At 38.7% G+C, this 15,129-nt stretch overlaps 1 protein-coding gene across 1 annotated transcript in view; it reads right to left on the bottom strand.

The window, feature by feature from the left end:
• Positions 1–7,705: 7,705 nt before the first annotated feature.
• LOC149297926 (E3 ubiquitin-protein ligase NEURL1B-like) overlaps positions 7,706–15,129 on the bottom strand; it is a 44,375-nt gene continuing 36,951 nt past the window's right edge. Inside the window, exons 4-6 of the mRNA XM_089488089.1 lie at positions 10,573–11,277; positions 8,598–8,717; positions 7,706–7,950 (exon numbers count right to left, since the gene is read on the bottom strand). Coding sequence (XP_089344215.1) covers positions 7,706–7,950; positions 8,598–8,717; positions 10,573–11,277 — 1,070 coding nt within the window. The remainder of the gene's footprint in view (positions 7,951–8,597; positions 8,718–10,572; positions 11,278–15,129) is intronic.

The raw sequence follows: 15,129 nt of genomic DNA, 5'->3' as shown, positions 1-15,129 counted from the left end.
GCCTTTTTTTGAAACCCTTTTCTTTTCCTGAACTCAATTTGTTTGGAATTGGCTGGTCTCTCTGTTTTTTCATATCCATCATTGTGCCTTCTCACACTATAACATCATCTCTTGGAGATGGTAATGAAGATAAGCCATCATGGTTTTCCATAGTGATTGACAATAACAATGTCAATAATGTTGCGTTTGCAAAAACTTAAAAATATCAAAGTTGTAAATGATTCAGTTTCAAGATGCTTCCATAGTGTTCTGTCTAATGTAACCTGACAAAACCCTTTTCCAAGTTTAATAAAATGTTTTTTTTTTTTCTAAGTTCAAGTCTCTGGTTTATTGACATGTTACAGCTAATTCATAGGACCGCTGGTGACAATTCACATATGCAGACCTACATGTCTGTCTATGTATGCGAAAGCTGCGGATTTATTCTGTTTGTTACCAGTAGGTGGCAGTCTAGTCTTGGACATGTACTGAGAAAATGAAGTATTTCTGGTATACAGAAAAAAATTCACATCGGCATCACTTTTGTTTATATTACTGGAATGAATTGTTTCAACTTCCTGAATTTGCTATGCATTATAAAGAGCTATCCTTGACATATTTATCTGTGAAAAGGGCTGAGCAGCCCTGCATATTTTATAGTTCAATCAGTGACATCTCGCTGATATCATCCACTTTCTCTTACGTTCTCTCTGAATCAATCCCTACCTTCTCTGCCAACAGCTTCTGCGTCCATCTCATTACCTTGTCTTGTATCTTCTCGTTCTTCTGTCTTCTTTCTTTGTCCGCTGCTCCAAAGAGTCCTCTTTCTTTGTCTACTTCTCCATGGACAACTAGACAGGGCCTTCTGATGAAGTAATGCACAAGACGGAGCCTCTGGCACACCATAAACACTGTTCCTTTGATTTGGGGAGAAGGTTTGCCCGGAAGCTCCATCCGCTTGCAGATTCAGGTTTTGCTGCTTTTTTTTTTGCTTATAGCCATAGCTAGAGAGAGTGTATAAAGCAATAGATTCCTTTATTTCATTGTGGCGTGTTACATGGCCTATTTGCATCTGGGGAGGGACAGACCTGCGTGCCACAACCAGGTTATCTGGAAGGCAGTTTGATTTTTCCTTAAATGGTTGGATGAGTTTGGTGTGGAAGAACTTCACTGGCCCGCATAGAGCCCTGACCCCATCGAACCCTTTTGGGATGAACTGGAACGGAGATTGCGAGCCAGGCCTTCTCATCCAACATCACTGTCAGACCTCACAAATGGTCTACTCGATGAATGGGCACAAATTCCCACAGGCATCAGTGCAAGTTCCTTCTTTCTCTCTTCACTCATTTATTTTTTCCTGTCATCTGTATGACAAAAACAAAACCTAACACAGAAAAGCTAGTGGAAAGCCATCCAGAAGAGTGGAAGCTGTTGTAGCAAAGGGGGTACCAACTGCATACTACTATCTATCATCTATCTAGCTACAGTATATCTAATGTATACTTTAAAAATCCTCAAATTGCTTGTAGTCTTTCTTATTCTTAAATTGAATAAGAACTTAAGTTGTTCAATTATCTATAAGCATATAAAAGGCTTGCGGCATTTGCTAATAATGCAGGCCTTAAAGGACCAGTCCAATCTAAGTCGAGGTGCTGAAGTTTGTCTGGATCTACTTGCCATGGTAATCTGCTGATTGGCGTAAGAGTAAAGGTGTAACGCAGGAGATGGTGTATTTTCACATCGGTTGAGAATAGTGTAATGGAATAGGGCAGGGGCGTCCAACATGCAGACCACGGGACCCCGAGGTGCGGCCCGCGTGAGATCGGCAGCCAGGGCAACTGGGATCACAAGGGCCCTGTTGCTTACCTGTGGGAGGGTCTATTGTACTGCACAGAGGAAGCGGAACCCAGAAGTCACGTGACATCACATGACTCTGCTCCTGTCCTGCTTCCTCTGTGCAGTACAAGAGACCGCAGAGGGAGGCCGCGGCCCACGCTGAAGTCTGTGAGTGGCATCGAGAGAGCTGCAGTGCAGGTAAGGGGGTGGGGGAGGCTCATTGAATGAGTATACGTGATTGAGGGAATTAATCTGTGAATGAATGTGTGTGTGTGATAGCATGGATGTGTAGGTGGGGGGCCTGGTACAGGGTGGCTGTAAGTGATGTGCAGACCCCATACTGCATCAAAACACAAGGGGGGCAGCTAGCCGGGTTTCAGCATTTACTGGCTGACTTGGCATGATAAGAGTGTGATTGCTAACAGCAATCACAGTCCCATCATGCCTAGGTTCCAGCACTTACTGGTTGCCTAGGTATGATAGGAGTGTGATTGCTGTTAGCAATCACACTCCTATCATACCAAGTCATATTGTTGAATTTTTTTATCCGATTGTGTGTTACTTACTTTTAATGAAAGTGTGGTTAACACACCAAAATTGGACAAAAAAATACAATAACAATATTAATTTATATATGATTGTTGACAGCAATCACACTCCTATAATGCCCAGCCAACCAGTACATGCTGGAATCTGGTTATGCCTGAGACTGCTGTTAACAATCGTAATATATATATAACATTATTAAATGTTTTGTACAATTTTGGTGTGTGACTTACTTTTATTAAAAGTGTGGGATTTTTTATTATTTTTAAAGGTGGGGGGCGCATTTTTGGTTTCCGCTAAGTGAACCCTGAATTTTCGGTTTTGGTCCCGAATTTTCATTTCGGTGTATCCCTAGATTAAATAGAACTATTTCATTTTTACTTATCCTGAATTTGTAGTCACAAAACTTTCTAGGCCCACAAATCACAGAGGAAAAGTAAAAGTTTTGTGTCATTTACATTATTTTAATCTGCATATCTTATTAAAGGACATATTTTCCTCACAGTGAAAAATGAGTGCAGCCCGCTCACGTATACAATTCTGATGAAGTGGCCCACTGCAGAAAAAACGTGGACACCCCTGGAATAGGGGTAGTTGGGTTTGGTAAGACGTGGGTATACCTCAGGCCAGTGCTGGTAACGTGATATGTATGGGGCAGTGGTAGGGGTGAGAGAAATGCAAAGTTTCCTAACAATTCTTCTTTATATAATGTTGCCTCTTTACAGTGTTTTGCTAGCGCAGGGTAGCCATTATGTTCCTTTATATCCTCACACCTTTCTCTGACAATTCTTGCTGCTTCCACTGGAAAAATAAGCCTTTCTCTGTGTGTTCTTGCATCCATCTTGACCTTATTTTTAACAATTATTCATCCCCATCAATTATTCATCTCCTGTGATCCAACCTAGGATGTCCTGGCTGCTTTAGAAGGTGAGGGAATATCATTACGGCTATAAAAGCAGGTTGAGATCTGCATAGGTAACATTTTTACAATCACCTAAATATGCGACCAGTTAATGTGTATGAAATGCAATATAATACAAAAAACAATGGCTTTTTGAATCGGGACGTTTTTATTTTCAAACAGAAATAATGCTATGGATGCATAACAGATAAAAATGTACAATGAAAAACACAAACTGGGAGGTGCAAAACAAACAATCAATATAATTCTTTTATACATACTATATATATATATATAAAGCTTACAGTTGTATTACAGGCATCACAGTCATAAACTATAATTCAACAGTATATATATATATATTTTCCAAAACAAATCAAGGGAAGATAATGGTTTGGAAAAAATACAGTGAAATACGCAATTCTCACTCAGATATAACAAAGAAAGCAATTACCTAACATGAATGTGAATATTTTTTTTTTGATAATTTTTTTTGCATTTGAATATAAAAAAGTGCACAACACCCTTATTAAGGCACAGACAATTTCTATGCAAAATATTTATATTTCCATTAAAAGTTTCAAAGTTACAAAAAAATACACAGTAATTGTACAATGATTGTCTTCTGGAGGGTGGGGTACAGTTCAAGAACAGATTGAGTACTGCAAAAAATTTGGACGGTATTGTTTTAATATAACCACAAAATCAGAGGCACGACCTTGAGGAACTGCATTTGGACAACCCTTGAAAGGAGTATAGAACATTGCGTAAAAATATAGTACCTGTTTTTTTTGGGGGGGATTGGATTGTTAACGTTATAAGGACTCATTTGCTGGATGTTATTATACTATAATGTCTCCAGGATCTCTAACCATGAGCACACGTGGGCCTTCTAGAATGCCTGGAGATATCCTATGCGCAAGAGCTCATATACCTTTTTTATCCAGATTTATGAATGTGTAGTAAGAATACCAGTGTAATATGCACAAATACGATGTAGCTTTGAAAAGGGGAGATATAATAAACAGATGAATCATGTCATACACGGTTTGAGTGCCAGTGCAGGAGTTTGTTCGCCTAGTGCAACAGTCGGGGCACTCCATGGGATGACATTTTGGTTTCTCAAATGTCAATGTTTTTGTGGTGAGTGGACTTGGAAAAGTCAAGAAATAAGTTTTAAGCATTTAATTTAATATTTTCTTTTTTCCTTTAAAGTTCGTGAAAAATAGAAATGTAACATATGTTCCGGCTGTAATGATTCTGACTATATGCATAGGATTTTAGGAACCTACTAGCCAAAATTCAGTTTCCAAAACAATTTGAAACGTTAATCTGTAATTTTCCCAGGAAGCTAACACACTTGGGGGGAAAAAAATAAATTAAGGGAATTATCTTCTGGTGATTGCTTTCCGTTAGGTCATTACTATCTGATGGGACGGAACTCCAACGATAATGGTGTGTCTCAGCAATGGACAATTAACTACGGATATGTGGCTTTATCTAAAATCAATGTTATGTTATCAGAACATTCAAGGAAGGCCTTTGCAAGTATTGGAAGACAAGTTGTACCCATTCCTTTAGATGGGTTGAAAGGTGCTTTAAAATATCCGAGATCGTCTCCCTATATTGTGTTTAAACATGTCATGATAAGATAGGATACTATAGTCTATATTGTCTAAATTTGGAGTTGTTACTCAACTGAGTTGTCTTAAAATTAGCAACCCATCAACTAAAGTAAACTCACTAGCCATATAGATTAGAGAACGCTGATTAGACTAGCATCTCAACTAAAGTTGAAGTGGACTAAAATGCATGGAAACGTGTTTACAAAAAGTAGAGTTGATTCAAGTTGGTAGTTGGGTTTTATAAAGCACCTGATGAAATGATCTTGACTCTTGGTTATGTTTTTATTTCTCAAAGGAATAATGAAGAATTAAATGTTCATGGAGATACAATTTGTCTATTAGTAATTGAAGACTATCATTGCAGCAACATTAGTAGATAACTGAGCCTCTGAAATTGATCTCTTTTAAGACATGGGCCTTTCCAAGTCACTTACATAATCTCTACCTACACTTACTGCACCATCTGTGAAACAAGCAGCTCTCTTATAGAAGAGTAGCATTACTCCAGATCTATGCGCCCGCTTGCTTCACCTAGGACTGGAATGAACATTCATTCTGAAAATGCAGTTTTTACAAACTAATCACAATGTGACCTTAAAACAGAAAAAGGAAACCACAATACAACACACCTAATACAGTCAAGAACAAACCACTGATTATCTACCACCGCGCAAGCTCATTCGATAAAATGAACACGTGTGTCTTAGACGCTACTTGTACCACATACTCCACTACTTTTACTGAAAAAAGGTTTTCTGATACTTTTTCTATTATATCACTAGGTAACTGGTTTTTATCAGTAAGCTGCTAAAACAAAATTTTACACTGGGAAAAGAGAGGGCCCCAAAACCAAAGGAAGTACATTTTGTGACAGCCTTCTTCGATGACCATGTCAAACAAGCAAGTTGTTTGCTCAGAAAAAATGGTAATATAAGGTGTGCTATATCTGTGGGTAATATAATATACATTATCCACAAAGCTATGTGCTTACATTTAGAGGCACTAGTTTCAGCCTTACCAAAGGGCAAAGGTGGATCTACTTATAGGTTTAGTCTCATGGATCCGTGAGAAGCATGCAGGCATCCGGTTCTGTTTCTTTTGTTTAACTTGTAACCTAGGTTTTCTGACTCCTGCATTTCATCTTGAGTTTTATTGTTGTAGAAACAGAGATGGTAATACAGCCTATGAAGTGCAGTCCATTCCATTCCTGAACTAGCATTCTCCTAAGATAAATCTACGATTCTATGACTCCCACGTCTGCAAGATAATAACCGGTCAGTGGCATGGCACAGGATCCATTAGGCTAGATAATAAGGTGTCATTTGTATAGTGTGCAGTGAGTATGTGTGAGAATGAGCCAGAAATATCACCACAATTCATACCCTTCCTAGTTATCATATAATGGTCTAACGGGACCCCAAGGCAGAAAGTAGGCACAAGATAATTAACTAAGTGAGCAACACTATTATAAATATCCACTGATTTCTAAATAACACTTAAAAAGCACAAAAAAATACTCAAGATACAGAGTTATAGTTGGTGTTGTTGATGGTTTAGGATGATAACCATTGTGCTCGGTGGGATGACAAGAAGCAGTGGACATATAAAAGTTCAATGTTCTCAGTACACTGTAAGTAGCACAACAAAGACAAAGTATAATGTACAAAATAACCTTATTCAGTATTGGCTAGTAACTATGGAGAACTGATTAGATACTCTCCATTATCTTGAACTGAATCAGCTCAATGAAGGTCGATGAGCAGCAAAACTGATGTCCAGCAGATACCCAGTCCATGCTCGCCCTTTATTCTTGTTTCCAGTTGACCAAAACAAGGCACCACAGGATATATGCAAGATCAGGTCGAGTAGAAGGGTAAGACCAAAATTAGAATGGCAATCCTTTCAACTTCCTTTACACACTTAGGACAAACATAATGATTTTGAAACAGTTACAGAAATGACCAAATGGATCCAAACATGAATATGCTTTTCCTAGAGTAGGAAGTTGCAAGTAGAACCATTCTTCTGTTCAACCAATTATTTTTGTTTTATCCAGAGCATTTGATGTTACTGCCATACCCATTTTAAGCATCGAGCACCTTTACAAAAATACTCTTTATTCACGTGGATCCAAAATACTAGAATGCTATAGGTAGAGAGAATTAAATACATGGCCATGACTTTCTATTATTTCACTTCATTTGCCTGCTATTTTAAAGTAAATCTTGTATTTGGGGTTCAGAATTTTGCGCTTTAATTTAATTTAATATATAATATAGATTACAAAGGCAGGCTTTCATGCGTAAATCTTAGAAAGTAACTAGTTGGAGTTAGGTTACTCTGATCTATAAATAATTGGTTACATGGGGTAAGGGCTGTTTTGAGTATGCATGATACTAAATACGGTGTGCCTGTTCTATAAAATGCAAAGGCACTACTATATTTTGATTTGGCTTGTACTGGCATCAAAATATTTTCTTAAATGGTTAATTATTTTGATCTAATTGTACCCCTGAGTAAAGGCACCTGCAAAACGGATTTGTTGGTCAGCTGTTGATTTCAGCAAATACACCTTGTGAGCCTGAACCACAGACATTTTTTAGTTCTTTTTCAACTGGCCATTGACTGACGAAGCAAACTGAGCTAGTGTGAAGACATAGGGATACGTATACGGCGCCGTGTCTGTCATATCCTTAGGCTTATTCCAAAGCTGAAATATAAAGCACGGTTGAAGGGAAAATCCCTGATTTAAAACGTTTTCTTTCTTTCTTTAAGTAGAAGTCAGCATAAAATTATCCGTGAACCCGAATTTCCATGTTTAAGGACGGTAGGTTTTAATGACATCTTTTATGACCCTCCGGCAAATAGGACAGCAGGCATTGACCTGCCTTTTTAGCTTCATCCCACAGCTGCTGCAGAGGCACATGTGTCCACAGGTATAAATGACTGTTTCCACTTCATTGTCGAAACACACGGCGCACTCTCCATCTTTGTTTCCCTGGGGTTCCGGTGGAACAAACAATGGAGACATGGGAGGACTCATAGGGGAGCTGGGAGCCGTCACTAAAAACAAAAAATACAAACCCGGAGTTATACAAAACACTTGACATTTCATATAAAGTAAAAGCTCAGTATGTTTTATAATTTGTGCTTATGAAGAGTTGAGGTGCTACTCAAGGGTGTTCTTCAAGATCACAACCTGGGATGTCTCTTCTTAATGTTTAAGCCACATGAAAACTAAAATGGATCTCACCTTAATTCCTCCAATTTTTGATAATACTTAAAACTGCCCTTTTGTTTAGGTAGATACATCTTGGCAACTTTAGTGAGTGAGAACTAAAGGTCTATGCATCATTTACCACACAATGCAAAGGTAAAATTACTCCCAACTAAAACTTTGAGTGGAATTGCAGCTTTAGACATCCACGGTGGATAAAGGAAGCAAGAATCGAGGACATATCACTTTTTATACAAAACCTTTTAGAGAGCACCTGTGCAGAGAAGTCCTTGGAAAAGACAGGGAAGTCTCATTTGAAATTGTGTAACAACTATATACCAATATAAAGCTTATAGATTAGAATGGACAAAAGACGACGGAAGGCAAGTAAATATTTAAGCCTCATTATGTCTTTCTCATTGAACTTATTATATCCACGGCATAAACAGTCATTTGTTGTCAGTATTTGTTAATTCCAGTGCCTTTAACTTACCAAGGGAAGACTCAGAGGCTGAAGATGATCGGTTTACACTGAAGGCCATATCTGAATCACTGTCATACTGGGAACCACTTGGTGAACCAGATGGGGAAAGAACACTAGATTGTACGATGCCTGGGGGAGAAAAAAAAGGGAAACATGTTATTAACCCAAGGGGTTAATAAGGAGCTGCCACATAATGTCCAAATATTATAATTCTTTTATTTCGAGGAATGTAGGGATATTGAGCGGGTTAACATTAGACCAATTATCTATTTACCCAATCAAAAAACACCTTTATATTTATGTAAAATTATAACTTAAAGTTAAAATTAAGAAAATATAAGTGCAGAACAGAAGAACAGGTTGCCCTTTATGCTTCTATGATTATACATGTGGCCCTGTTAACGCCTAGGTTTATATCAGTTCTGTTCTGGCAAATGAAGAATAATTTCTTGTTCTTGGAGGAGGGACATTATTTTATCAATTATAACAAATAACTACAACAACAACGCTCTGACAAATACATATAGTGTTTTAAGCCCTTTTTGTATACAAATTCACTTAAAGGGCTTTGGGGGAAAACAAATATGTAATGTGAACAGGATGTATAACATAGCATTTCTGTACATCATATTTATTTATCAAGTCTAACTTGGAAAAGCTCACAGGTAACTCCACTACTATAACTTCTACTTCCATAATACTTATCTAGCCCATGGCTGACTTTAACCACAAAAGGAGGTGGTAGTTGTCCCAGTAGCCAGAAAACGAACTGATTTACCTATCCAAAGCGGGGCTGGATAGGACAGAGTTGAGTAGAAGTTAGGAGCCAGGCAGACAAATCTGCAAGACAATCTGGTACTGTTAGGAGTCAGAAAGTACACCCATTGGGATCACAATTAAAATGTAGGTGCAAGATTTAACATTCTAAGAGCCATGGCTACTTGTCTCTTGAGATTTGTTGAGTATTTTGGGAAATATCTGTTGGAATGCAATTCCCATTAACAGGATGTGTGTGGTGGGAGATGACCCCACAGCAGCTATTCTTGATGGACATTCACAGACAAGCAGTGGCTACACTAGCATTTTCAAAACCCGCTATAGTGTTTGTTCCCACACACGCGGCCCAGTGGCTGCCAGGAGCAGATCACATCCCACACTGCGCGACATCCCCCACAGAGAGAGATTTCCCCAGACTCGAGACACTCGTACAGACGCAGGGCACATAATCTATGTGAAGGTCTTGGGAAACACATTTGGACTCCAGGCATTTTTCACAGGAACAGAAACTAAAAACCACAATTGCCGTTCCTATTCAATGACAACATGCTTCTCACAGGAAAGCACGGTAACATATGTGATCTGATTAAGGCTGATTTATACTTTTTACATTTAACATTAATGTATATGACGGGAAGAATTTCCTCATCAAAACAAAGTTGAACAGTTCACATCTATCACTAATTTTAGTTGTATGCCATTTTTCGATGTTATCTAACGCCACTTTATCATTTTCTATCAAATAATTATGTAAAGCAATTACCAAGGGGCTTGCAGGACTTTGACAATATATACTCCATTTACAGAGCGCATGAACTAATTCCTTCATTGGATAATTTAGTCCAAGTCCAAGTAATTAATAGGTACCCAATAGATCACAGCAAAGCGCACACCCCAAGGGATGGTACCTCTTGAGTTTTCTCCGGTAAGCATCAGAAACAATTTAAATTACCTAAACTTCCTAAATCATCAGCAGAAACATAGTGAATGTGAGTCTCCAACAAGCACTTGGTTTGTCCATCTAACAATTTGATAGCCATAGTTGGAGCCCACAACCATATATAACCCTATAACAGTACTGTATAGTTGAAGGCCACTGATATGTTCTTGGTCTCTATTGGTGGAGTCTGAATTTACAAATTAAAAAAATATATATATTTTACCTATTACAGCTTTAATTGTATGAATAAGATTAAATTCAACCTACCCATAAGTCTCAGTTGATTGACAATCCCGTGGATGGTGAAAAACACCCAAAGTGGCTGGGACGAGTCCACACACATTAGCATCCCCCTGCTGTTACCATTGATGCCGTGATGAATCTCACCATTAGGCAGAAATGAAAAGCTATGGATATCTCCATAACTAAGGGTAAGCAAACCCTGTTGAACCACCCAATACTCCTTTCTGTCCAAAAGGTAATCGGGGTTGGATGGGAGTTCATAGGTCCGTAATGTACCTGGATCACAAGAGGTTATGCCAAAAGACAGGGAGCCGTAGTAAGGGAGTGGCAATTGGCCTGTCTCCAAAAACAAAGTCTCGCCAATGTGCACTGGTCTTTCTGTGAACACTATAGTCCTGTTGCTCTCTTGCCAGTTGGTATATGCCACTGATCGGTCTGGGGACAGGGTGATATCTGAGCCTCTAGTGGTATGAAAATGCATTTCCATGTCTAGTAATGTGGGCATACCCTGTGCACGCTGCCGTCTGTTTGGGCAACAAGGGATGGTGTGGTTATCTGTCTGAGATGACCGGCGACCCAAGTTCAAGTTGGCGATTTTGGCTACCACCTGGTTATTCTCCAGTTCATTGTTGTTGAAGTTGGCAGAATCATGGCTGGTTTGGGGTAAGCATGTGCTTAGGCGAGGACTGGTGAGGCGGCCAGGCAGCATGGTCTCAGCAAACATGCTATCTGTAAGAAATTTTGAAAAGAAAAAAAAAACAAAAAACACATGATGATTTTGAACCTCAGTTTCTAGCAGTATATCAGAACAGGTGCAATCGGACACTATTAAACATGCGGATAACAAATGTGGCTGTGCACCCAAATATCAAGAATGTATTTTTTAAGCAATTAATTTATGAACACATAGTATGGTGTTTATCTACATATTTTGTGACATTTAGATATGTTGAACATCAAACATTTTGACCTCCCAGGAAAAAGGACATCAGGAAAGGAAAGAGGGATAGAGAGATTTCCACATCATAAGTTGACCGAAATACCTCTGGTTCCAAACCCTACACCAATTATGTAGAATATTAATATCCTTTTTTGTTGTCCGTGAAGAAAATAGAACAGCAAACAAAAGGACAAGATGCCTTGATTAGAAATCTTTTTCTTTGGGCTGGCAGATAAAATAGGGTTTTTTTGTAACAGAAAGACAATAATTGAGATAACTAAAAGGGATGCAAATAATAATAGTATGGGAACAAGGCGCCAGCAAAATGATGCGTCAAAGCAGTCAGTGACAGACATGTATGACATAACAAATAAGAGGGCGGTGTGGTGTCTTAGAGAAGTGATCTTCAGGACACAGTATCAGTAGTTCTTTGTAAGCTTTCAGGCAGGGCCCTCGTTACCTAATGTATGGGTTTGTCTTGGTCTGTCAATTCTAGTTTCGTCATACCCCTTGAATGTATGGACTGTAAGAAGCGTTGCGTAAATTGTTGGCGCTATATAAGTAAAACACATTATTAATAATAAATAATAGTACTAAAAATAAGTGGATTTTTCCTTTTTCCCCTATGACAAAGATGGTGGGGGGCACATTGGAATACTCAGTAATCACATAGCAAACCCAGGCCTATCTATGGAGATAGTGTAAGTATGCTCTTTCAGACCCACCTTTTTTTCAAACAGCCTTTTATGGCCAGGCGTTTGCGCTGATTTATAAAAGGACAGTGGACTTGTGTAAACAGTACTAGCAGAGAAAAACTGAACTTAAAATATCAAGCTACTTCATAAACAAACGCCAAAGCAATAATGTCACAATAACCGCAAAATAAATATACAGCCAACATGAAAACATACATTTAAAAGACGGATTCGTTATAAGATTGCATCAAGAAAGTATTATTTGAATTTGGGACGTCACAACTTCTGTCACGCATGGTTTGTGTTCTATGAACGATGGTTTGAATCCTGGGAAATTTCATACCATTAGCTCTGTTCTATTTCAAAGCCTTTGTACAAATATTCTGTGCTTTTTTGTCATTTAATAAGCATTTTTTACTCTCCCTTTTTAAAGAGACAGTTACAGCTTCTACGATACATGTTTCTGTGACCATTTATGCCACGGAGGGGTATAATTACAGCAAAGAACTTCATGTTTTGATGTTGCATGGCTAAGTGCAATTAGTAGCCGTGATGCAATAACACTGGCCTCCAGTGGCTAAAGCATCTAACTGCAAGAAGGCTGATTTACATGTCATTGGCATACACTGTGCAGACTGCATCTGACTGGCGGTGGTGCTCAGAGCCGCTGAAGGAGTAGTCCATCTTGGTCTCCTCTCGGCAGGAGTCCGAACCAATTGCTGTATTAGCGCCATTGCACAGACAGTGCCTGAGTGCCCAAACGTAAGCCCATGTATTCTCTTCCTGCTGTGTCCACTTGTCCCGGAATTAAAGCGGGTGTCCCTGTTCAAGATTTACCTTGTTATGTCCAGGAAAAGCATGTGAAGGAAGGAATATGATGGCGCTATATAAAACAATGAACAATAATAAGGACAAGAAGAGAGGGTGTGTGTGGGAGAGGTGATGTGCTGTGCAAGTGCGAGAGGAATGTTGAAGTGTACCTGTGACGAGGGATTTTTAGACTGAGGAGATGAACAATGGCTGAGTCAGTACAGATCCAAGGGTAACTGACACTGTCAACGCTAAAACAGGTTTTGCAGGTATATTTGTTATTTTTCTGATGTAGGTATATGCTAGTTAAGGATGCACCTTTCTCTTCTTTCCTCCCTTTTTGCTCTTATCTCCGCATTTCTGCTCTTGCCTCACCTCCTTTCTCTTATCTCTCTTCTTCTCTCTTTACTGTATTCTTTCATTTCCTTTCTCTCTCCTCTCTCTTTTCTTCCATGCCTTTTATCTTTCCTCATGTGCCTCTTCCTTCTCTCTCCTATCCTTTATCTCTTGTCTCATCTCCCTCTCCTTTCCCTTTTCCGCTCCTCCTACTAAACCGAAAATTTTATTACGTTCAATAAAACCACTCGATATTCAAAAGAGAGATGAACAATGATGAATAATACAAAATTAAAAAATAGTTGGGAAATAAACAAAAAAGTAAAAAATGTGAAAAAAGTAAAAAACAAAACACATTGTACCCAATTGAAACACATAGAAAAAAAAAAAACTTCACTTCCCAACAACCTAAATATAGAAAAAAAGTGTACAGTGCCACAACCTGCCCTACACAGTCCATCACTCTTATCCCTGGAGTAATGTGGCCCCTGCTGCTTTTTTGTGAATGAGTTGTGGAGAAACGCGATTTTAGTCTGATGAGTAATGCATGTATAAGAAATATGCCTATGTCTCGTTCATTTATAGAAGGCCTTCTAGGACAAAATCATTCTAACCTCTTTGAACGCTTCTGATATATGGCAGATATAGGGGCACGCAAATAGTTTTCCCCACCCTTTATACATAAATACACACGCAGACACTAGTTTCATGTTGGGACTTTTCCATAACAGGCAATGCGATAAGCTAATGTATTTGTCAAAAAAAAAAAAAAGTGGATGACAATGGTTGCAGAGAATTTTTCAAAGTACCTGTAATCTGAATGACGACATAGCCTTGAGACATGATAAACATAACACGTAATATTGGGTGCAGGATTAAGGGTTTTCATCCGACCTCTTAAGACTTTGTGATACTCAAGTGGGAAGACACATATAGAATCAGCAATTTTACTGTTCCTATTTAGGGCCAGTGACACTACTCCAACAGCGAGTCTCAGATGACATTAGTGGTTTCAAAAGGGACAAGATAATCCACCATAACAGAAAGCTACTGGTGTTTTACAGCCCTCCGCGCAGCGTGGTATGCAAACTCACATCCCCATACCAACCACTTGGACTGGAGTCGTAGTGAACTCCTCTGGCGTATTTCATGTCATCTATTCTAAGCAACACTAGCATATGTGGGGTATTTCATTCTATATGCAATCGCTGGGTAGACTAGGGATGCTATACTGTTAAAACCCCCAAGAATAATTACCATGAGCCTTTTGTACGCATTGTTTTGTACAAATTGTACGTAAAGGTTACCGTGCCGCTTGGAGCCTTTAAAGGGTTTCCAAGACATTTATTTCAAACTGTAGTCTTTCTATACATTGCCTAGAATAAAATGTTTAAAGAAAACAAGTTGTAAATGTCAAGATATGCCATACCAAAATCTACCATAAAGTTAATTGCTTTGCAGGTTTTTATTTTTTTTAAATGTTAAGGGAGATTTATAATGACAATTTTGTTATGACTCAATGGAAGAGTACATAAAGATATATCTAAAATGCCGATTCCAAACATCGGGTCAAAGCTACATTTTGTTTTATAGTTAGTGTATAACAGCTGAGATACAATTCAAGATGTAGCAATCTATAGAGCCTTTCGGTGCCATAAACACCAAGTACAGGGAAAATACCCTGAATGCCCCATGAAGCAGCTCAGGGCAGCAAAGTCAACTTCCTAAACTAAGACATTTACTAGGATGGGCGTTACCTGACACCTGACCCTGCCAGCAGCGTGCATAGATCAAAGCCCA

This window comes from Sceloporus occidentalis, unplaced genomic scaffold, assembly GCF_023333645.1.
Source record: "Sceloporus occidentalis isolate IW3139 unplaced genomic scaffold, rSceOcc1.0.p SCAF_36, whole genome shotgun sequence".
Lineage (NCBI taxonomy): Eukaryota > Metazoa > Chordata > Lepidosauria > Squamata > Phrynosomatidae > Sceloporus > Sceloporus occidentalis.
The sequence above is the reverse complement of the archived record's forward strand: the minus strand, read 5'-3'. Positions and strand labels throughout refer to the sequence as shown.